General features: G+C 45.6%; 1 protein-coding gene across 2 annotated transcripts in view; it reads right to left on the bottom strand.

The window, feature by feature from the left end:
• Positions 1-19,518, bottom strand: part of LOC138982995 (probable JmjC domain-containing histone demethylation protein 2C) — a 124,397-nt gene that overhangs the window by 14,728 nt on the left and 90,151 nt on the right. For both annotated transcript variants that reach the window (XM_070356383.1, XM_070356384.1), the window contains 9 exons: positions 14,384-16,655; positions 9,607-9,853; positions 8,449-8,556; positions 4,969-7,047; positions 2,674-2,883; positions 1,910-2,273; positions 1,343-1,535; positions 790-890; positions 339-455 (listed from right to left, as the gene is read on the bottom strand). In XM_070356383.1, the coding sequence (XP_070212484.1) occupies positions 339-455; positions 790-890; positions 1,343-1,535; positions 1,910-2,273; positions 2,674-2,883; positions 4,969-7,047; positions 8,449-8,556; positions 9,607-9,853; positions 14,384-16,655 (5,691 nt within the window). The remainder of the gene's footprint in view (positions 1-338; positions 456-789; positions 891-1,342; positions 1,536-1,909; positions 2,274-2,673; positions 2,884-4,968; positions 7,048-8,448; positions 8,557-9,606; positions 9,854-14,383; positions 16,656-19,518) is intronic.

The following is a 19,518-nucleotide window of genomic DNA, read 5'->3' as shown; positions in this document are numbered from 1 at the left end:
TGCTGCTGACAAGATAAAAGCAATTTGGTTTGGATGAGAGGTTTTAACATGCAGAGTGACAGCCGTGTTATTAACATAAAACGCAGTTGTATCCAAGTTCTCCCCACTGAACGCATGGATGATTACTGAGGGATTTTTACCAAGGTGGCAACAGATACAAAACAAGCTATTCACATGTATTGTCCACAAACAGGATGAAAATTGAGCATGCTTGTTGGCAGTTTTTAAATTATTAATTTTTTTTTTATATACATTAAAAAAATGATATTTGTGTGTGAGTTTCAGAGAGAGAGAGAGAGAGAAAGAGAAAGAGAGAGAGAGGTAAAAGGGAGACTTACGATCTACACCAGGCAAGGATTTGGCCTCTTTCTCCTGCTCAACCAGTTCACAGAACTTGTCACCAACTTTAGACAGGATAAACTTGGCCATTTCATCATCCAGCACTGGCTCCTCAACTGTAACACAGCACATCATAATCATTACAGTGAATTTGTTAAATTAAAAAAAGCATTTCACTGACAACCTTATCGCACAAAAGACGTATCGTCAGCATAAAAAAAACATACCTCTACCCCCAGGGGAGCAGCCCCTGCAGCCAAGAGACAACCGATATAGCATCTGACCTAGTGCAAAAACGCAGGGCAGAAGTTCACAACTTTTCAGCTTCCCGCTGTGGGCCGACTGATCCCAGACTCAGCCACAGGCCACAGGGGTCTAGACTGGCAGATTATGGAGGAAAGCAGACTGCAAAGGTTGAGGGGATAATAAATGTCAGAGGTGTTCACTTACTGGGATAGCGCGGCAACCAGGGTTCTATGTCGTCAGGATCTGCGTCTGACAGCTCCGAGAAACCAGCGATGGTCACTGCTCCCTTGGTGCTGTACTTCAGTCTGGTCAAACAGAGAAAGCAAGTGTGTCAGTTTGAATCTTGAAAATACTGAGAGAGAGAGAGAGAGAGAGAGAGAGAGAGAGAGAGAGAGAGAGAGAGAGAGAGAGAGAGAGAGAGAGAGAGAGAGAGAGAGAGAGAGAGAGAGAGAGAGAGAGAGAGAGAGAGAGAGAGAGAGAGAGAGAGAGAGAGAGAGACGCTTTGAAAGTTTATTGTCATCAGCTTTAAAAGCCCTTTAGACAATGACAGCACACACACACACGCTCTCTCTCGAATATTCATTGCCATTCTCATGAGCATGTGTCAATGGCTCAACAAATCAAATTTTTAATTACATTCTATCTCTGATGTCAGTTGTCACACCTAGCAAACATATTGACTACTCATTGAATGTTCTGGCATCAACTGAGTGGCAAAGAGACTTACAATTAACTGACAAACAAATGGCTGACCTACCTCCTGAAAGCATAGAACCTGCAGAAGATGTTTGGAATCTTCTTGCTGCGCTGGTTTGGAGTCATCTTGCACTCCCGACACTTTGAGAGTTTTGGCGTGACCTCACTGCAAGGGCCGTCCTGGATGAAGTGAGCCCCAGTCCTCTTGAGAGTGGCCATGGAACACTTTACCAGCGGCTTGTTGAAAGAAGACCCTGTCACACAAAGCAAAGAAAATACTAACTCTTCTCTAAAAAAAAGAAAGTGCCTAGATGCTACCTTGTACCATTCAGCACTGTGACAGTCAAAGATATGCTGCAAAAACGTTGTCCAAATGACAGTGCCGGATCATGAATGGCAACATTCTTTTACTACTAAGGGCATGACAGTCATGCGTCTGTCCTATACCAAGTCCCATCATAATTTCAAATATGAACAAAAAGTCATAACTGGCTTTTACTCACCACTATACATCCTAAGATAAGGTAATTTAACAGTAGACAGTTTCTACAATCCCTGACAGTTTTACATACACCACTCTTACTGGACACACTCACTACCTAAGGATATGTGTACAAGATGCACCCACCTTGCTCTCCATTCTTACTGACAGCGTCCTTTGCCACCTCCTTGCTGCGTCTCGTCTTCTTCTTGTCCTTGCTGATTAGAGTTTGACCAGAATCAGACGACGACGCAGGGCTTTTCTCCGGATCCTGAATGGGGGGTTGGGGAGGGGGAGGGGGTGTAGGACTGTTGTTCTCACGTGATGGCTTGGGTGACGGCTTGGACGAGGAGCTCTTGCTGGGCTTCTCCTCCTTCTTGCTGTTGTTGATGTTTGTGTTGGAGTTGTTGTTAGATGGGGTGGAGGAGGACTGAGGGGCGGGTGATCTTTGGGAGGATACAGATGATGGTGCAGGTGACGCAGAACCAGAACCCGGCTCTCGTGAAGATGCCTGTGGAAGGGAAAAACCTGTTTTAAGTCTCAGCTACAATATAACTTACATGGGTGTGTGTGTGTGTGTGTGTGTGTGTGTGTGTGTCTGTGAATAAAGTTACCCAGTCGCATGTGGCTTTTTTTGAATTCATGCAAGCCCTTTTCCCTACATGTCATAGAAGAGTAGCTTTCATTGTAAAAACAAAATATAAAAAATCTAGTTCTGTCACTAAATTTTTTTTATTTGAAGGATAAAAATTAACCAGTTCTAGGGTCGGGAGAAAAAATTGGGTCGGACAGGGAAACGGAAACACTCATTTCTTACTTTTAGGCCTTATATAATATTAGACAAAAGACAAGTTGTTCAAGCCAACACAGGAAAAAATGAATATTTTCTTTTCCTAAGCTCAACTACTAACCTTCTCCTTCTGCTTGGAGCTGTCCTTTTCAGGTTTCTCAGGTTTAGATCGCTTACTGGAAGGCTTTTTGTTGCGTGCACTGTTTGGCGTAGTGCTAGAGGATTCTGCCGCAGTGATAGGTGATGGAGCCTTCTCTTCAGATTTCACCCTCTTGGAGGAGGCGTTTGACTTTTTAGACTTAGAACGCTTCTTTGCGCTGGTGTTGGTATTCTGCAAAACAATATTACAACACATTCTCAATGTAACATCTTCATGACTTATTTCTTTGACAATACAGGGACTACAAATTTTTACACACACTATATCTATCAATGGCTAGAAGAAAAGTGAGAATCTCTCAGCCTCAGGTTTATTCTGTCCTCTTTATGAAATACTGTGACTGTATGGCTGAAATCAATACATGCTATGCTTTTAACTTTCAAAATCTTTACTGCTCATGGGTTGAATTATCACAGTTCATACTCATATTTTTCCATCATACCTGAACAAAACACTCAAAGTCAAATAGAAAATTGATTGTCCTGAAGACCAGACAGAAGAAATACTTCAACAGAGGACAACCACAAAGCATGAACACCCAGACACAACACTCATGAATTTTGAGATGACCCCTCCTCAACACACAGCTAAGTTAATTTCAGAGCTAAACTTTTGAGATGCCCCCCCCTAAGACAATCCAGTTGGCCTGCTAAAGTGGAAAAGGGAACAAAGAGAGCTTGTGTGTGGTGTGCAACCGCCCTCTTAGCGCTGATAAGCTGACTTGGTTCACCACCCAAACCGGTTTGAGGCAGTCTACTTTTCCATAATAAACACAAAGCACTGTGACTGGGAGGTGAGGTAGTCATTTGAGTCGTTTGACACAGACATGACACTGATTTCAGCTGTGTTTTTCTTGCCTTTTTACTGTGTTGAAATGTAGGGTAGCCAGACTTACACCATTCTTGCTCATAGTACATACAAGCAGCAAAACAACTGGTATTTTACCTGTTACATGCAAGCCATCTTTGATTATCAATAAATGTATTCACCAATAAACTGATTTCATTGGCTAGAAAAGAAAGACAGCAAATTTCATCAAGGCAACATAAGCTAGTACATGTACCACAAACAGGAAAGCTCCTCAAGTTTATTTATTTATTTATTTGGTGTTTAACGTCGTCTTCAACCACGAAGGTTATATCGCCACGGGAAAGGGGGGGGAGAGAGGATAGAGCCACTTGTCAATTGTTTCTTGTTCACAAAAGCACTAATCAAAAATTTGCTCCAGGGGCTTGCAACGTAGTACAATATATGACCTTACTGGGAGAATGCAAGTTTCCAGTACAAAGGACTTAACATTTCTTACATACTGCTTGACTAAAATCTTTACAAACATTGACTATATTCTATACAAGAAACACTTAACAAGGGTAAAAGGAGAAACAGAATCCGTTAGTCGCCTCTTACGACATGCTGGGGAGCATGGGTAAATTCTTCCCCCTAACCCGCGGGGGGTAGCTCCTCAAGTCCCCAGTACTAAGCCAGACTTCAGTGGTGTTCAGTTTTTGCACTATTGGGGTCCTTACCACTTGCACACGCTATATTCAGACAACAGAAATGTTGTAAAAGAAGTAGCTTTGACTTTGAAGCTGACTTTGTCCATTTACTATCATGCTCATAGTTTCATGATACAAATTCAAGCATATTCTGTCAGATGTCAATACCAGAGTTCTATCACTGTCAAGGTTTGAATGAAACATCAGATTCAGATGAACAGTGTTAAAGGGGAAGGGGAAGGGTTGTCTCAAGGTCCTTCTTTTAAGTAATGATGACGGAGCAACCCTCACACAAATGGAAAAAAAGCTCTTATAAATGTATGGGGAAAATCCATACATTTACGTCACATAACTGACTAGTTCAAATGACAACTGCAACAGTTGGAACATATTGGCGACTTCCTTTCTTTAACACAGGTCCCTGGCAACTACTTTCTTAAAGACTTTTTTTCTGTCAAATTTGTGCACATTAATTTATTACAACAGATCAGTGGAAAACAATGCCAGTGTTTAGACTGAACCAGCATGCATGGACTTTACTCTAAACACCTTTCAAAAGCAGTGACTGCAGTTTACACTTTTTAATTTAGCAGACACTCAATTATGGGAATCGCACATGTATGTATTTTCTAATTCCAAGAATGTAGCCTATAACCTCCAAACGCATTCAAACCAGACGCATTTCCAATGTTCCAGACCGATATCAAATCTAAAATGTGTCACTGAAGTGCTTCACACAGAAATGATTTCAACAACTGACCTGTGATTCTGTCTCAGAAGCAGAAGAGGTAGACTCATCATTGGCATTGGTGTTGTGGAGATCAGAGGAAATATTGCCATTTGGGAGGTTGACATTGGTGACATTTGTACTGTTCACATTAGACCCCGGGACCGGCGAAGCAGTCACATCCCCATTCACAGAGGCAGTGGATGAGTCCAAACCGCTAGATCCTTTGAGAAAATGTTTCACTTCCTTGGACGTGGACTGACTGGAATTGGAGTCATCTTGAGCAATCACCAGAGGGGAGGGAACAAGGGGGGAGGCGGACGGTTTCTTGTCATCAGCGTGTCTCTGCAGCCAGGCCTTCTTCAGCTTGGGAGCAGAAGGGGTGGCCCCGCGTTGCTGCGGGCTGGCATTGTTTTCCCCACGGCTCTGGGGGGGAGGGCTGGGGGCACTGAGAGTGTCACTGTCTGTGTCCTGCCCATTGGCCACCCTATTGATAGTGTCTATGATGGACGCCATGCTACTGTTGGGCAGACCCGGGGTGACCGGCTGACTATACACACCCGCCACTGGTGAAGGCGACACCTCTTCACGAGACACTGCTGTGGGAGTACTGTCCATCTTTTCCACCATGGTAACCTGTTGCTGCTGCTGGAACTTGATTTCCTGCTGTTTTTGTAACCTGTCACGTTCCTCTTTCTCACGAGAGCTCTTCTCATCCTGAAGGAATGCATTCTGAACCGTGGTCTCCACAAAGGACTTGAAGCTATCCAGAAATCCGCTGGGCACATGCTGCTGGGCATTAGCGGCCAGAGGCACAGCTGCCCTGCTGCTCATGTTGGCCAAGTTATTGCTGGTGGTGGTGTACGGGGAAGGGTTTGTCAGGATCTGCGGGGTGGTCACAGGCACTGATGCCATGCCACCAGTCCTGCCAGTGTCCGACACCGCTGTCGCTCCCACTTGTGTTGCTGCCTTTGAGCGTTTGCTGGACTGTATGGAACCATTGTCTCTACCAGAAGTGTTCTTCCGCTTGCCAGGCCCAGGAGGGCTGAGCTGGGGGGGCTTGCCTGCCTGTGAAGAAGATGGAGGCATACACATGCCCGCGTTGTGAGGACTGTGTACTGGGGCAGCAGAGGTTGCTGGTTGGGGTCCGGTGTTGACCTGGGAACGAGCCATGTGCATGGTATTGGGCATGGTGTTCTGGCTGTACATGGGGTTGGGCACTAGGCCCTGCTGTATCAGACTGTAGCTGTACGCCATTGTGGAAGCCGGCAACGACACAGGGGGCTGAGCGATGGCCGCAGGGGGGTATGGGCTGGCTGACCCGCTCTGCCCCTTGGACTTGCTGCTGAAGTTTATAGGTTGGGGCTGGCCAGCCGAGTGAGGCGGTGGACATGATACCGGGACAGGCTGACTGGGTCCCATCTTGTAGGGGCTCTGAGATCGAGAAATGGACTTGGGATCCAGGCTACGGAAAGCCGTGGGATGGGGAGACTGGGCCATGAAACTGCTGCTGCTTGGAATGGAGGGGCCCACCATGTGATGAGGGAGAGCCGAGCTGGGCAGACCAGCTGATGATGACAAGGGGCGGTCAGGCCGCTGCTCGGGTGTGTGTGCAGGACGGGGCTGAGGGCGAGGTGATGAGGATGACGATGAAGACAAAGTGGATTGATGATGCGAATGAGCTGCCACAGGCTTCTCCATCTTCACCTTGTTCTCCACAATGACCGAGCTCTGCTGCTTCATGTCTTTAAGGTGGTGGGCTGAAGCAGCCTGCGGTGGGGAGGAATTTCTGTGAGAAGGGTACATGCCCTTCTCCTCCTTGAGAGGCCGCCCACCTGGGGCCAGCCCCTTCTTCTGGAGCTGCTCTGTGGTGATGGTGGAGTGCTGAGACGGGTAGCCATACAGGCTGAAGATGGCCTCTGGTTTGCTGGCTGGGTTGGAGGAGTTGCTGGAGGGATGGGGGTAGCCGCCGCCTCCATAATGGTAGGGTGGATAGCCATAGACTGGCTTACCATCTTTGCCCATCACAAACTCTGACTTGAGATCGCCGCGCTGCTCATGCAGACTAGCCAGGTACCGCTTGTCTTCACTCATCATGCGCTGATCTACTTCCTGCAAAACACACAGAAAAGCGGATGAGAAACCATTCAACGAACAGCAAAGAATAAACAGAAAATCTATCACCACCACAAATTCAAAAGTATCTTGATATAACACTGCTTCTAACTGTAAGACTACAACCACCTCCAAAGCATAATCCTATAAGCCAACATCTCGGAAATGTGTGAATCATGGATGGAGGGAGGGAGCGGAGGTACACATTTTTCATATTGAGGAAACACCTGCCTCTAGGCTTTGCATCAGCTCTGGACGAGTCAGTCAAATTGATGTAAATAAACAGTCTCAATCTTCCTGCCATTGACGCCAGCCAGACATGCATAATGAGATGAGAACAAAGACCAGACCTTAGAGCATTCCCTCCACTGACACAAGGAGCTATAAATACCCCCTGACACAAAGCCACTGTCATGCACTGGGTATTGATTGCCTGGAGCCTGCAGTAGGCTGTTATGGAATGATTTTGCCACCACGAAGCTCTGTCTACACTTAGTCTACACGGCCTCACATCATTATGATTGTTCCTCATGAAGTGATTACACAGACCAAAGATTCCAGCTCTGCTGCCACCGAACATAGGGGCCTGGCAGAACTCAATGAGCTCAGCAGCAAATCAATGGAGCAGGTCACAAGGAAAGAGCTCAGTGCACACACATACAGACGCTCCCTCATGCCTGCATAAGTAGTGGCCTGACATTTCTAGCCTGATAACGATTTGATATTGATCCAGTCTGCTCCTGTAGCTCTTCCTGGGAAAGAGCGTTTCATTCCTTTCTGGCTTTCTTCCTGGGAAAGAGTGTTTTCTTCCTTACTGGCCTTCGTACTGGCAAAGCCACAGGAAAAGCAGCAGCAGTGAGAAGGACAATCTAATGCATTTGTCCATTTCAAACACACTGGAAGGTATGGAATCTTGTAGTGCACAGAAACTCCACTGGCTGTGAAGCAGCACAAAGACATGAAGCAAAGGGTGGGTTGTAACTACAGTCAGAGGCAAGAAAAAAACAGCAGCTGTCTGTGTCACAGCCTGTGTTTAACAAGAGTGATAAATTATATATATGAACTTCCCTGTGCCAAGTTTATTCTATTGATCTCTTTGTCATCTCATCTAGAAGTGAGATGAACTTCCCACACAAGGTTTATGAACACATACTGCACATATGTAAACTTCCTTAGCTAAAGTATCTGACAGCCTAGCCAATCCCGACCATGCAGTCAAAGAGAGATTGTTGCAATTCAAATAATGTCTTTAGCTCTGAAAGAAGAAAGGAAGGAAAGATGGAAAAGAAAAGCCCCCCCCCCCCCCCCCACAAAAAAAAAGAAAAAAAAAAAGAGAAGAGAAGACTGAACATACTTAAAGACAAACAAAGGCAAACAAAAAGGTAAGAGAATACTGACCCTTTTCATCCGTTCCTCCTCCTGAGCTTTTTCAGCCTCCATTTTGATGAACCCTTTGCCTGTTCCCTTGGTGATGGAGGGTGTTGCCCACGCAGTGGGAGCAATGCCCTGTACAAAACACAGTTACATACTACTCTGCCACTGAAATCATTCCTGAAGGATTTAATCGACAAACCAAACAGACACCATGTTGCTGGGTGTGAGTTGTCATATTTTTCTTTTTAACTTTTTATGATCATTAATATCAATACCATTATCACACTCACCAGATTTTACCCAGCGGTCACTTAAAAGTGATGTGCACTTTCATCTTCAGTCACAAACCAACTGTTCACAGCAGAATAAATACACTGAACATCCAAATCATAAAATATTGAGCATAATTCGGGCAGTAAAGACTGCATCTTTCTTGATTAAGTTACAGTCACTTTAAAAGCTATGCCAACATATTGCATATGTGCTGCCTGTCAGGTGTTGCTGTGGAATGTGACAATGTGTACCCATACAGCTGCAAAGGTCTACTTCTCCTCTGCTAGCAGCTACACACCCTAGTCTATTCACACTACTACCAGCTGTGCTATTTTGGTTCTGTATTTAACACATTTTGCAGAAAAAAGAACTTGGGAGCGAGACAGAAACCTAACAAAGAGGAGCAAACACAAACACAACCACCTTGTCCATAGTTTTATGTCCTCAGATTGACACAACTGAACGCCCTGTCTGAAAACTAATTTCTTTTTCCAGCTCAAGTGAAAGAAAGGGGTTGGATAAAAATAAACATTATGCTGCGTGGAAAAGAAATCTAAAAGTTCTCTTCCCCTTTTACTAGTTGTAGATTCACTCTTCTCAAGGACATTTTGGCATGACAGCATCACTTACTTTCTGTACTCACATACTGATTAAATCAAACCGGGTGAAGCTGATAAGGTTAGTGGTGCAAATGCAAGCAAATTATGCAATGTTAGCTAACAGCTGATTTTAAATAGTGTTCTGTTTAATCACCATGAACTTACAGAGCACTGAAAAACACATTTACAAGCAGTATCAATGACATCAAACCAGGACATTAAAGAAAATATTTAGCTCTCTGCTCTGTTGTATTCACTGGTAGTGGTACACAAATATCAAATACACAAGAATGTTGTTGTCCACACTTACCCTTAGCTTGGCCAATCGGAAGGACTCCACAAAATGTTCATCCACGGCAGCCTGAGCGCTGGTGTCTGCCGATTCTCTATGAATTCTCTCTCGTTCTTGATGCCTCTGCTGCTGCTGCTCCCACTCTCGCTGCTCCAGGATCCTTTCTCTCTCTTTCCGTTCCTTATCCAGCCTCTCTCTTTCCATGCGTTCTCGCTCTGCTCTCTCTCGCTCAGCCTTTTCTGCCTTGTCTCTTTCTATTCTTTCTCTGCAAAATGGATGTCAGAATTCAAAACTCTGTGCTAAATGATAACAAGAGAGGACATACAGATAATAATATGATGGCTAAAGACATTACATGTTCAACCGGGATCAACCCTAACCATGATAAAAGGCAGTATCAGGTGACCCACATAAAATTTCCCCATGGGTTAAGACCTTGAAAGTGTATCTTCTTCAATAAGGTGCTTTTACACTGCTGATATCCTTTTCTTGGTGACATGAGGTATTACATTATCTTGAGAAACACACCCGTTAAAAGCTTGAAAACAGTTGGTTTTTTTGCAAGAGAAATTTAACATTTTCTTGGAGACTTTTGAAGTTTTATGCTGATGGTGCTTGATGGACATGCATTCTTTATCATTAAATTTACTCAAGGTAAGTGTGACTGTGAGTGCCATGCTACTTAATTTTTCACAAGTATTTTATATCTTAGTTGGTCTTTTTAGTGCAGTATTTTGGATGAGTGTGTGGAGTTGCTAAGACAGTTGTTCAGGGAAATGGATAGGCTCAAGAACTGTTGTTCATCAGTTTAGCTGTATCTTCTTTATTGTTTGATAACAATACTCCAGATTTTTGCCCCTACTATATTGACCCTCTGCTGACCAAACGCCAAGGCACTATAACTTATACTTATATTCAGCTTCTATCTTATTAATACAGCCTGTACTACATATCAGGTTAAACCACGCACGTGTGTATTATTAGACTTATAGTAAATCGCTCACAGTGGTTTATTCTCTTGGTAAACAAAACGAACGATGCAAACAATACCAGTTAGGACTTAGGTCACTCCAGTACTTTTTGATTCGATAATGTCGCAGTAATCAGTGTGCGCATGATGCAGTCATGATACCAATACAATCACAAAGTCACAGGATTGAGATAGGAATGCAAGTCACCATGAAACTTCCCCTTCCAAATTAGAACGAGAGAAAGCCGCGCACCTGCAATGTCTGGGAATATCAACTGCACCTATGAACACATCGACGATAAAGAGCTTCTTTTCTGTAACAGTTCTACCCAGTTCACATCAGTTTCTGAGAGAAAGAACGCCTCAAATGTGTAGCCAAACCGAGTTGATGAAAGAGACAGAAATATTACATGAACTGCGTCGATAGATTGTCTTCGAAGGTCAAGGTCGTACATCGCCTCCCACAGCTAACCCTAACGAAGACCCACGAAACAAGAAAAGTTGTCATATTTGTCAACGTAGTGTGTCGTGGTCATTTAGAATTAGAGAGGGTGTATCTTATGGAAAATGCGAATCAAAGTGATAACCCCGGGAGTGAGTGCGATCGAGAAGTTCGAGCCAACACGGGACAAAAATCCAAGATGGCAACCCATCCAGCGCTTTGCACGCAAAGGCTCCGCGCGACCTGACACACACAGCACGTTGAGCGGCGGCCACCGCTGTGTGTACACGCTAAAATACTCCTCACCTTCATTATACACACTGTGCCAACTCTGTTAGATAGTATCCAAAGGCCACATCAGAAGGAAATACACATCCAATACACGAGTGTACAGACAAACTGATAACTTGACCGGTATCAAGCGGCGTCTCTACACTCAGCAGCTCGGCAACAATTCCCACCCCACTAGCGTGGCTTGCAGTAAAGCGCGCTTTTGCAGACACGACAGTGGCGTAAGCAGTCAGCCTGGCTCTGCTTTCATACTTTGCATATTATTAACGCAGCCAATGTCAGCCGCTTTCCAACACAGAGTGCGCGTTTCTTTATCATCTGCTCCGGTTTGAAAGCACCCGAGGACAGCGGGGTGGTTGTAGCGGAGTGCGCTGATACCGGATGTGTGTTTTAAAATGGGTTTGAGTGTGAAACATGAAACCGACACAGAATGTTTCACGGTCGGATTTGTTTATGATTCTGTTTTCTGTTTCGTGCCTTTTCTTTCCACATGAATTTACCAGAACTTTTTGATAAAAATGGAGGCAAAATTAATTTCACGTCAGTAGATCTAGCTTCCTCTTCTTCAACAAACACTGTCCCTTTCTCACACAAAAAAATAAAAAAAATAAAAATTAAATAAAGTAACACAACGTCCCAAATCCACAACACACAAACATAATTATTTGCTTTGTTACTTTGTCTTCCCCCTAACCCGCGGGGGGGGGGGACCCTTCGATTTTGATACATGTATGTAATAACCACATGGTGAGCAGTTAACACAGGAAGTTTAAACATTTGTTCACACAAATAATTTCCAAGTGAGTCTTTAACGAATGCTTAGTAGAAGGGCTTTGGTCACAACACTTGTAATTCAGTGCAGCGCAATAAGTCACATGACGTTCTGTAATACTAAAAATTGCGCAGTTTATAGATAATTGGATTCTATGCCTTTTATGTGAATTTTGAACAGAAGAGGCTATGTTTAGACTCAGAGAGTTCTTTACCAGACAGTTATTTCTTCTAGCTTCAAAACAGGTTTTCCTATTTCCAGGGTCCAACATGTTATGACTGTTTGCCGCTATATATAACTTTCTGCAGCTAATACAGCTTTAACATGCAAATTTACGCCATGTGATTTATTTTTTTCTTTTCCCTTTGATTGTGTGGTGGCCAACATGAAGTGTTGGTCGGGTGTGTACCGGGGAAAAGGAAGGAGGAACTAGTTCTTCCCAGGACTTCAAAATACATGTACGGCAGTATTCAAGCAAGAAAAGAGTGTTTTATTGCTTTCAGTACAATCCTATACTTTATCACAAGAGGGTATGAAAGAGAAGCCCAAACCATACCACTGTGAAATCATAATAAATTCACCCGAATAAAATATCCCATACCCAATGTTTTTCTTTCCATTTGAGCAACAGAGCACAGCCCCATAACTGTTTACAATCTAAATAAACCACAGAGGGAGACTGAAAGCCCCAGGGGCATACGATTGGTGAATCGTTTTTGTTGAAAGTATTGTGTTGCAAGTGCCATGTCTGTACATGTAGAACCAGTGCACCTGAACAGCTGCCAAGTGTTGACATGCTGTGATGGCTGTGAGCTGCCTCACACTCACAGCCAGTGGAATGACTCACCCCTGAAATACCAGACCCGTCCAAATTGGCAAGTATTTAGTGTTGAGCTCTCAGCCAACACAAGTCTCCCCAACAGGGGAAACATGTAAGGTTCAGACCAACGATTCCTATTTCTTTCAGAGTGCATAGTTTTACATGTATACCCTTGTAGAGAGTCTGTGTTCATGCATTATCTGTAATGGTGACAGAATGTCCCCTTAGTCAGAAGCATACATAAACTAAAGGTACAAACATTACATCCTTGTAATCTTTGTGTCTACCATATTATATATAAGGTTTTTAAAAAAAATACTGTCTGACTAAAAGAATGTCACTTTGTTGTTTAAGGACTAACAGAAAATAAATATTCTACTGAAAAGATAACTGAATAAAGTGTGAACGTTGCTTGTGCTTTGTCTACATATCGTAATCCTGACAAAGTCATCTGTGAAATACCATCATCCGTACTTATCAGCTCCTGTATGCTTCTTCTACAAACACATTTAGCATACCCTTGCTAAATGTAAGCTATCTTCAGCTTACACGACAGTCTGAAATCAATAAATCTGTGGCTTGCTTGTCAGAGCCTCCTTAAATCCACCTCTGTCTATTCCACAAAGACACTAATAAATTCAACAGAAGGAAGTGCTATGTCATTCAGACTTCCTGTGCATTTCTTTTAAGCCTCGGTCATACAGGCGACTCAGTCGTTGCGATTCAGTCTTTGGCCGATCGCACATCACATCGTAGGCCATTGACCCGTCACACGATGAACGATAGACGAACGACTGGCGAACGATAACTCCACGCGAGCGGGGCGGAAGTGATGTGTCGTAGTGAACACGGCAAACGCGCTTTGCGAGAGCAGACGCTAAATGTTCGAACGTCGCTCTACCTTTCTGAAAAATTCCTTTCAGCATTACGCCTTTGCAAGAAATAAAGTTCCCAGACAGCTGCAATTAATGTTTTCCGACCGCTGTACACGCCTAAAACGTCTCCTTTATATCTGAGTAAAAAACTGTTCTATCAAAAAGTTTTGAATCGACGAAGAGACGCTGTACGCCACTGTCCGCCATTATTTTACGTCACGGCGTCAAGGCCGCAGCAACGCGTTCTGATTGGCTCTGTTGGCTCTGCCCCTGCGATTGACCGACGACTGGATCGCAGGAATAGAACATGTTCTAAACCTCAAAGCTACGAGGGAATCGCATGAGACTGAGTCGCAGACTTGTCGTAGCTGTTTTCTACGACTGAGTCGGCTGTGTGACAGGGTAAATCGCGCGACTCAGTCGCATGTGTGACAGCCCTCTAAGACACAATGTTTCAAGCCTGTCAATCATTACAACAGCATGATGAACATTGCAAAAGGTATTCATCAAGAATCAACCATTCATCGCAAGCATGAATGCCGAGAGTGTGATGTTACTCCCTTGACACCAAAGTTCTGGCAAAAATGTAATAAAAAAAATAAGAGAACAAATTCTGTGCTCTTACCTTTCCAGCTTATCTCTCTTTTCCCGCCTTTCCCTTTCAGCTCTGTCTGCTCTGTCCCTCTCCAGCCTCTCAATCTCAAGTCTTTTCTCGATGCGTTCACGCTCAATGCGCTCTTGCTCAAGCCGTTCAAGCTGCTCCCGCTGGATAAGAGCATCACCAAGAAGAGCCTCAGGCTGCTTGGCCAGAAGCCAGGTAGGGGGCACGGGAACATGGGGGAACTTCTGCTGCCACAGAAGTTCCAGTTGTGACATGCGAGGTCCAGGTCCACCCTGCAGGGAGTATGGCATGGAGTGCATCAGCTGTGCAGCATTCTGGTACTGTTGTTGCAGTGCTGCAATCTGCTGGTGCTGCTGCTGTTGGGCAGCTGCAGCAATTTCTCGGGCAGCTAGAGCGTCCAGTTGAGAGAAGGCGTGGGGCACGGGGAGACCGTGTGACATGGCGCCTGGTGGGAGCTGATGTGGGGGATAGGGCAGACCCGGGATCATGGAGCGGGCCAGAGAAGTGGGGTGGGAGGCAAGTGTGGTGGAGGTGGTCATGCCTGGAGGTGGGGCAGGCAGACCTCCAGGAACACCAGGGTATGTTGGGCCGCTCATGGTCTTGTGCATGGGCGCGACACTCAATCCACTACGCACTGGGTTCTTGCTCATCAATTCAGGATCACGGTAAATGTTCACAGGCTCGTTGCGGTCAACGATGAGGGGGCTGGATGTGGGACTGCTTTTCACACTACGCAGGTCATCCAATCTTGAGCCTGGTCGACGGTCATCCCCTAGCCCTGAAGACACCTGACTGTCACTGGCGCGGGATTCCGCACGCTCTTCTGATAATGACGATGAAGTGTTGCACAGTGAAGCATTGCCTTTCACACACGTAAAAGCACTGGCCTCTCTGTGCCTCTCAGTCATAAAATCATACACTTTAGGGTCATACACTTTGGTATCAGGTTCACTTGTCCTGGGATCTGAGGATGCTGATACTGGAGTGTGCACCGAATTAGAAAAAGTTCCTGATGTGGACGTCTCTAAACTGTGTTCAGTATCTATCTTTCCATCACCGCCTCCAAGCGCTATCTTCTCGGCCTTAGCCAGCTTCGTGAGCTGATCTGTGACAGAGCGGTTGACATCGATGCTGGCTGAAAAGGTTGACGAAGGCGAAGACTGAGAGTTTGCTGTGCTGGAAGTGGGGCTGTTGCTACCACCCGCTAATAAGAGCTGCTTTTTGTAGTGCATAGTATCCTCTGCTTCCTCGAGCCCCACGGCCTTGCCGGGATCTGACAGCTGCGATTTCTTGGCAGCAGTGGCGGGGGAGTCTGTGTTCACTTTACCTGCACCATGTGAGAGGGCCTCAGCGGGGCGCTTACCTGCCTCATGCTGACTCAAGGCGTGTTCCGGACCGCTGTTTCTTGATGCTCCATGTCGCGAAGATCCTGTTGCTGCCTTGCTGCTCTCACCTTCACTAGATTTCTTGGCTCCTTTCTTGCCCTGGGTTTCTCTGCCTTCTGACCTTGCTCTGGGCTGTTTTTTGCCAGAGCTGGGAGGTTGACTGGCTGGTGCCAGAGGTGGGGGAGAGGATTTCAGGGAAGTAGCTGCTGCGGAGACTGTTGAGGGAGCTGCACTGCTGACAGTTGTGACAGTGCTGCTGGCACTGAGAGTGGTGGTGGTGCTGGTTGTTGCTGGGGATGCTGGTGTCACAACACTGCTGCTAGCAGTGCTCACACAGTCTTTGTCCTTCTTCTCTTGTTTCGCACTGTTAACAGATGCAGGAGTGCGCCGTGACTCACTTGTCTTTGTGTTCACTGAGGAAGTGACTATGCTGCTGACCGAGACATTAACTTTACTACTGTTGGGTTCAGACACTGAAGGTGAGGGGACCAATGAGCTGCTATTATTGTTGCTGCCTTTCTTGGGCCTGAGAGACTTGCCCACTGTCCTGTCTTTACTGCCGGGCACATCAGACACTGGGGTTGTGGATGCTGTAGAGGGTGTGGCTGGGGGAGTGGAGGAGGGGGTGGAAGTCTTGCTCTTACTAGCAGTCTTGTCTCCACGGGCCTCTCCCTCGGGACAGCTGTTGCTGGCACTGCTATCTACAGCCTCTTTAGGACTGGAGGTAGCCTCACTATCAGTTTCCCCTGCACTCTTGCCGCGCTTGCTTGGTGATGCTGACCTTGGCTCGCTTTCGGCTGCTAACGATACTGGGTTGTCTGATCGCCTCTTCCGTTTTTCTGTTGCTTGACTCTTGCTACTGCGGCTGTTGCCTTTTTCTTCCTTTGTTGCTGAAAAACACAAATCAGAAACATCAGTGGTGTGTACTGCCATACACCAATAGACAATCTCCTTCATGGCTTACATCCATGACTGAACAATGACACATTCACCATCAAGAAAACGCTTACAGATTGAAATGAAACTGTTGTGATCAATATATCCACAGATACTCGAGGAGGCAAACAATACTTTAACCACGAACAACTCCAAAGAAAGAAATATGCAATCACCAATAATTGACAAATCAGCAAGGTTCTTGAACAATATTTAGCAGACCGCCTGACCACTGTACTCTTATGGTTTCTTTCTTTCAACTTGTGGCACTGACTTTGGTAGACGTGAGAGCCTATTGTATCCGCGGCAGTAAGTGTGATAGAGTGTTCATTAAACACTAGGTGCATTCCTGGCTGAAACCCAAACCCTTGCCATCTGTCAGACCGCCAAGTCCACAGCACGCACACACAGCGCACCATGTCGACAGATGGTGGTCTCACTCAGGTATAGGCCCGCAGTGCATGTATTTATGTAACATGTAACTATGTACTTACTGCCTGGCGCTTACCTTTCAGCGCACCAAGGTCACCCGCCAATTGCCTGGCACACAAACACCTCTTCACACACAGCTCAACAGTTCATGCGAGATTGCGAGCAAGCGGGTTTCCCAGCAGGGAGGTGATGACTTATGCCAGTCCACACAAACCCCTGACTGTCTGGCTTCCTACACACCACACTGTCGGATGACGACATACCACTACTTTTCTCCCTTCGTTTTCAGATGTGCCACTTTCACGCAGCAAAAACGGGTTCCATGTGGACAGGATATCTGGTGAGATTCCCAGAAAGACAGCTGCTGAACCTTGTCTGGCATACAGCGAGCATGCTACTGGTACAGTACCCCGACTGGTACAACACAAATTCCACACAGCTGCCTTCCTCCCTCTCCCACCCTTTTCTTCTTGCTTTCCTTCCCGCTAGGTGTTGTTCGGTGTCTGCTGTCAGCGGCAGGCAAGAGATGGGCCGAGCTATGTCTGGGCAAGAATGAAAAAGAACTAATGGCTGAATTCCTCGGCCACCTGCCCCATAAAATACCGGGGGCGGGGAGTGAATCTTGGGGCAAGAAGGGGGAACAGGTAATGGTCGCTAGTTGAAAAGGGTCAAAAGCGGAAAGTAAAGTAGCTGGCTAGAGTAGCTCGTTATACAGCGTTTAGCCATGTTATTTTTAGGGCCGCAAGCTCGTAGTGTGCCAGGCCTACGTGAGTGTGACGAGTGGGCCTTGCAGGTAAGTAGACGACGTAGTTAATACGCACGTGTACACACGTCTCAACGCCCGCCCCCCCCCCCCCCCCCCCCCCCCCCAGGGGAGCGATATGAACACGGGACCCGAATGTCAGGTGAAAGCCAAAGTACACATAGTGTGCAGCACACGGCACAGCACACCTTGCTTCACACCACCGTGGAGTGTAGAACGAGAGCTGGGTGTTGGAAGGAGGGGGGGTATCTTGACAGGGCGTGTGGCGGGCGGCCAGACCCCACAGTGTATTGATCAGCAACACTGCCTGTTCAGTATTGACTGATCCCCCACTGACCTTCCACACACCGGGCCCCCCTTTAGAGGCAGAAACTACCCCCACCCACCCTCACCCTTCCTCCTCAAATCTCAACACGGTCGGTTATTCCCTGCCTGCTTTCCTGGCTAGCAGCCAGCACAAACAACCGAGCGCAGAAGAAACGAGGCCACCATAATCGATACAAAGAAACCCAAGCCATTATCACAACAATTGCACAATGAGCACAGAAATCCTTTACAATTTGTGAGGCCGAAACGAAACAATGTATAATTTGTGAAAAGGACGAAAATATTGCACTTCCTAGATTCAAGGGGCAGTGACACAAAACTGACAAAACGAACCAACAAAAAAAGAGAGAAATCAATAGCCACAAAAAGAATCCCACAAAACAGCAACAATAGTAATTAGATTGTTTACAGAGTTGAAAAGCAAAGCCATGACAGTAATGACGAACAGGAGTAACTCTAGAACTAAGCAGTCGCTCGTGAAATGTCAAAGCTCTACGCAACGTTAAAACTTGAAATAAGTCCATAACTCACAAATTGATCAATACTTAAACTTGCAAATAACGCAAAAAGAAGGCGTGCAGTGAATCCTTACAAAGGAAACATATTAGTCTGATGCCAAACAAAAAGGGTCAATATGAGAGGGCGGGATCTAGATACAGACCAGAAAAGAAAAAAGCCACTGTCACTGTCAGAGAGAAATGGGATTGGGAAGCTCAGCAGATACACTAAACTCCACAAAAATCGTCTTTGCCCAAGCTACAAAATGTGACGATAGGAAGCCAACAAAGAGAGATATATATTATGGCCTTCGACGGTTAAGAAATACTTTAACTAATAGAAATCGAAAACGGCTCAGCATAAAGAAATAGACAAAAAGACGGAGCTAGAAAAAAACACGTTCCAGTTCAGAGACATCCTGCTTGCTGCCGCGAGAGCAGAGAAAATTAATGTTTCCTCTTTATCTTCACTGGGCGGGCAGCAAAACCACTCCACGCGGAGGTGTTTTCAGACAGGTCAGACACTGGGTGGTTCATAGGACCAGAAAACGGCTTGACCGATCAGTTTTTTCCCTCTTTCCTTAAGTAAATGCACAACGTAAACAAAGAGACAGACAGACATAAAAAAACACAAACTGTACTGTTAATCAACACAAGGCAGGACCAAATTTGGTATTGGTCATCAATACCTTTTCAGCGGTAACACAACATCATCGTCAGTCAGAGCTTGTTCATTTCAGAGTCTGGCACACAATTTCTAGCCTTTGCCGTTTACCTCCCGCAATCCATGGTCAGCTA

Source organism: Littorina saxatilis, linkage group LG12 (assembly GCF_037325665.1).
Source record: "Littorina saxatilis isolate snail1 linkage group LG12, US_GU_Lsax_2.0, whole genome shotgun sequence".
NCBI lineage: Eukaryota > Metazoa > Mollusca > Gastropoda > Littorinimorpha > Littorinidae > Littorina > Littorina saxatilis.
The sequence above is the reverse complement of the archived record's forward strand: the minus strand, read 5'-3'. Positions and strand labels throughout refer to the sequence as shown.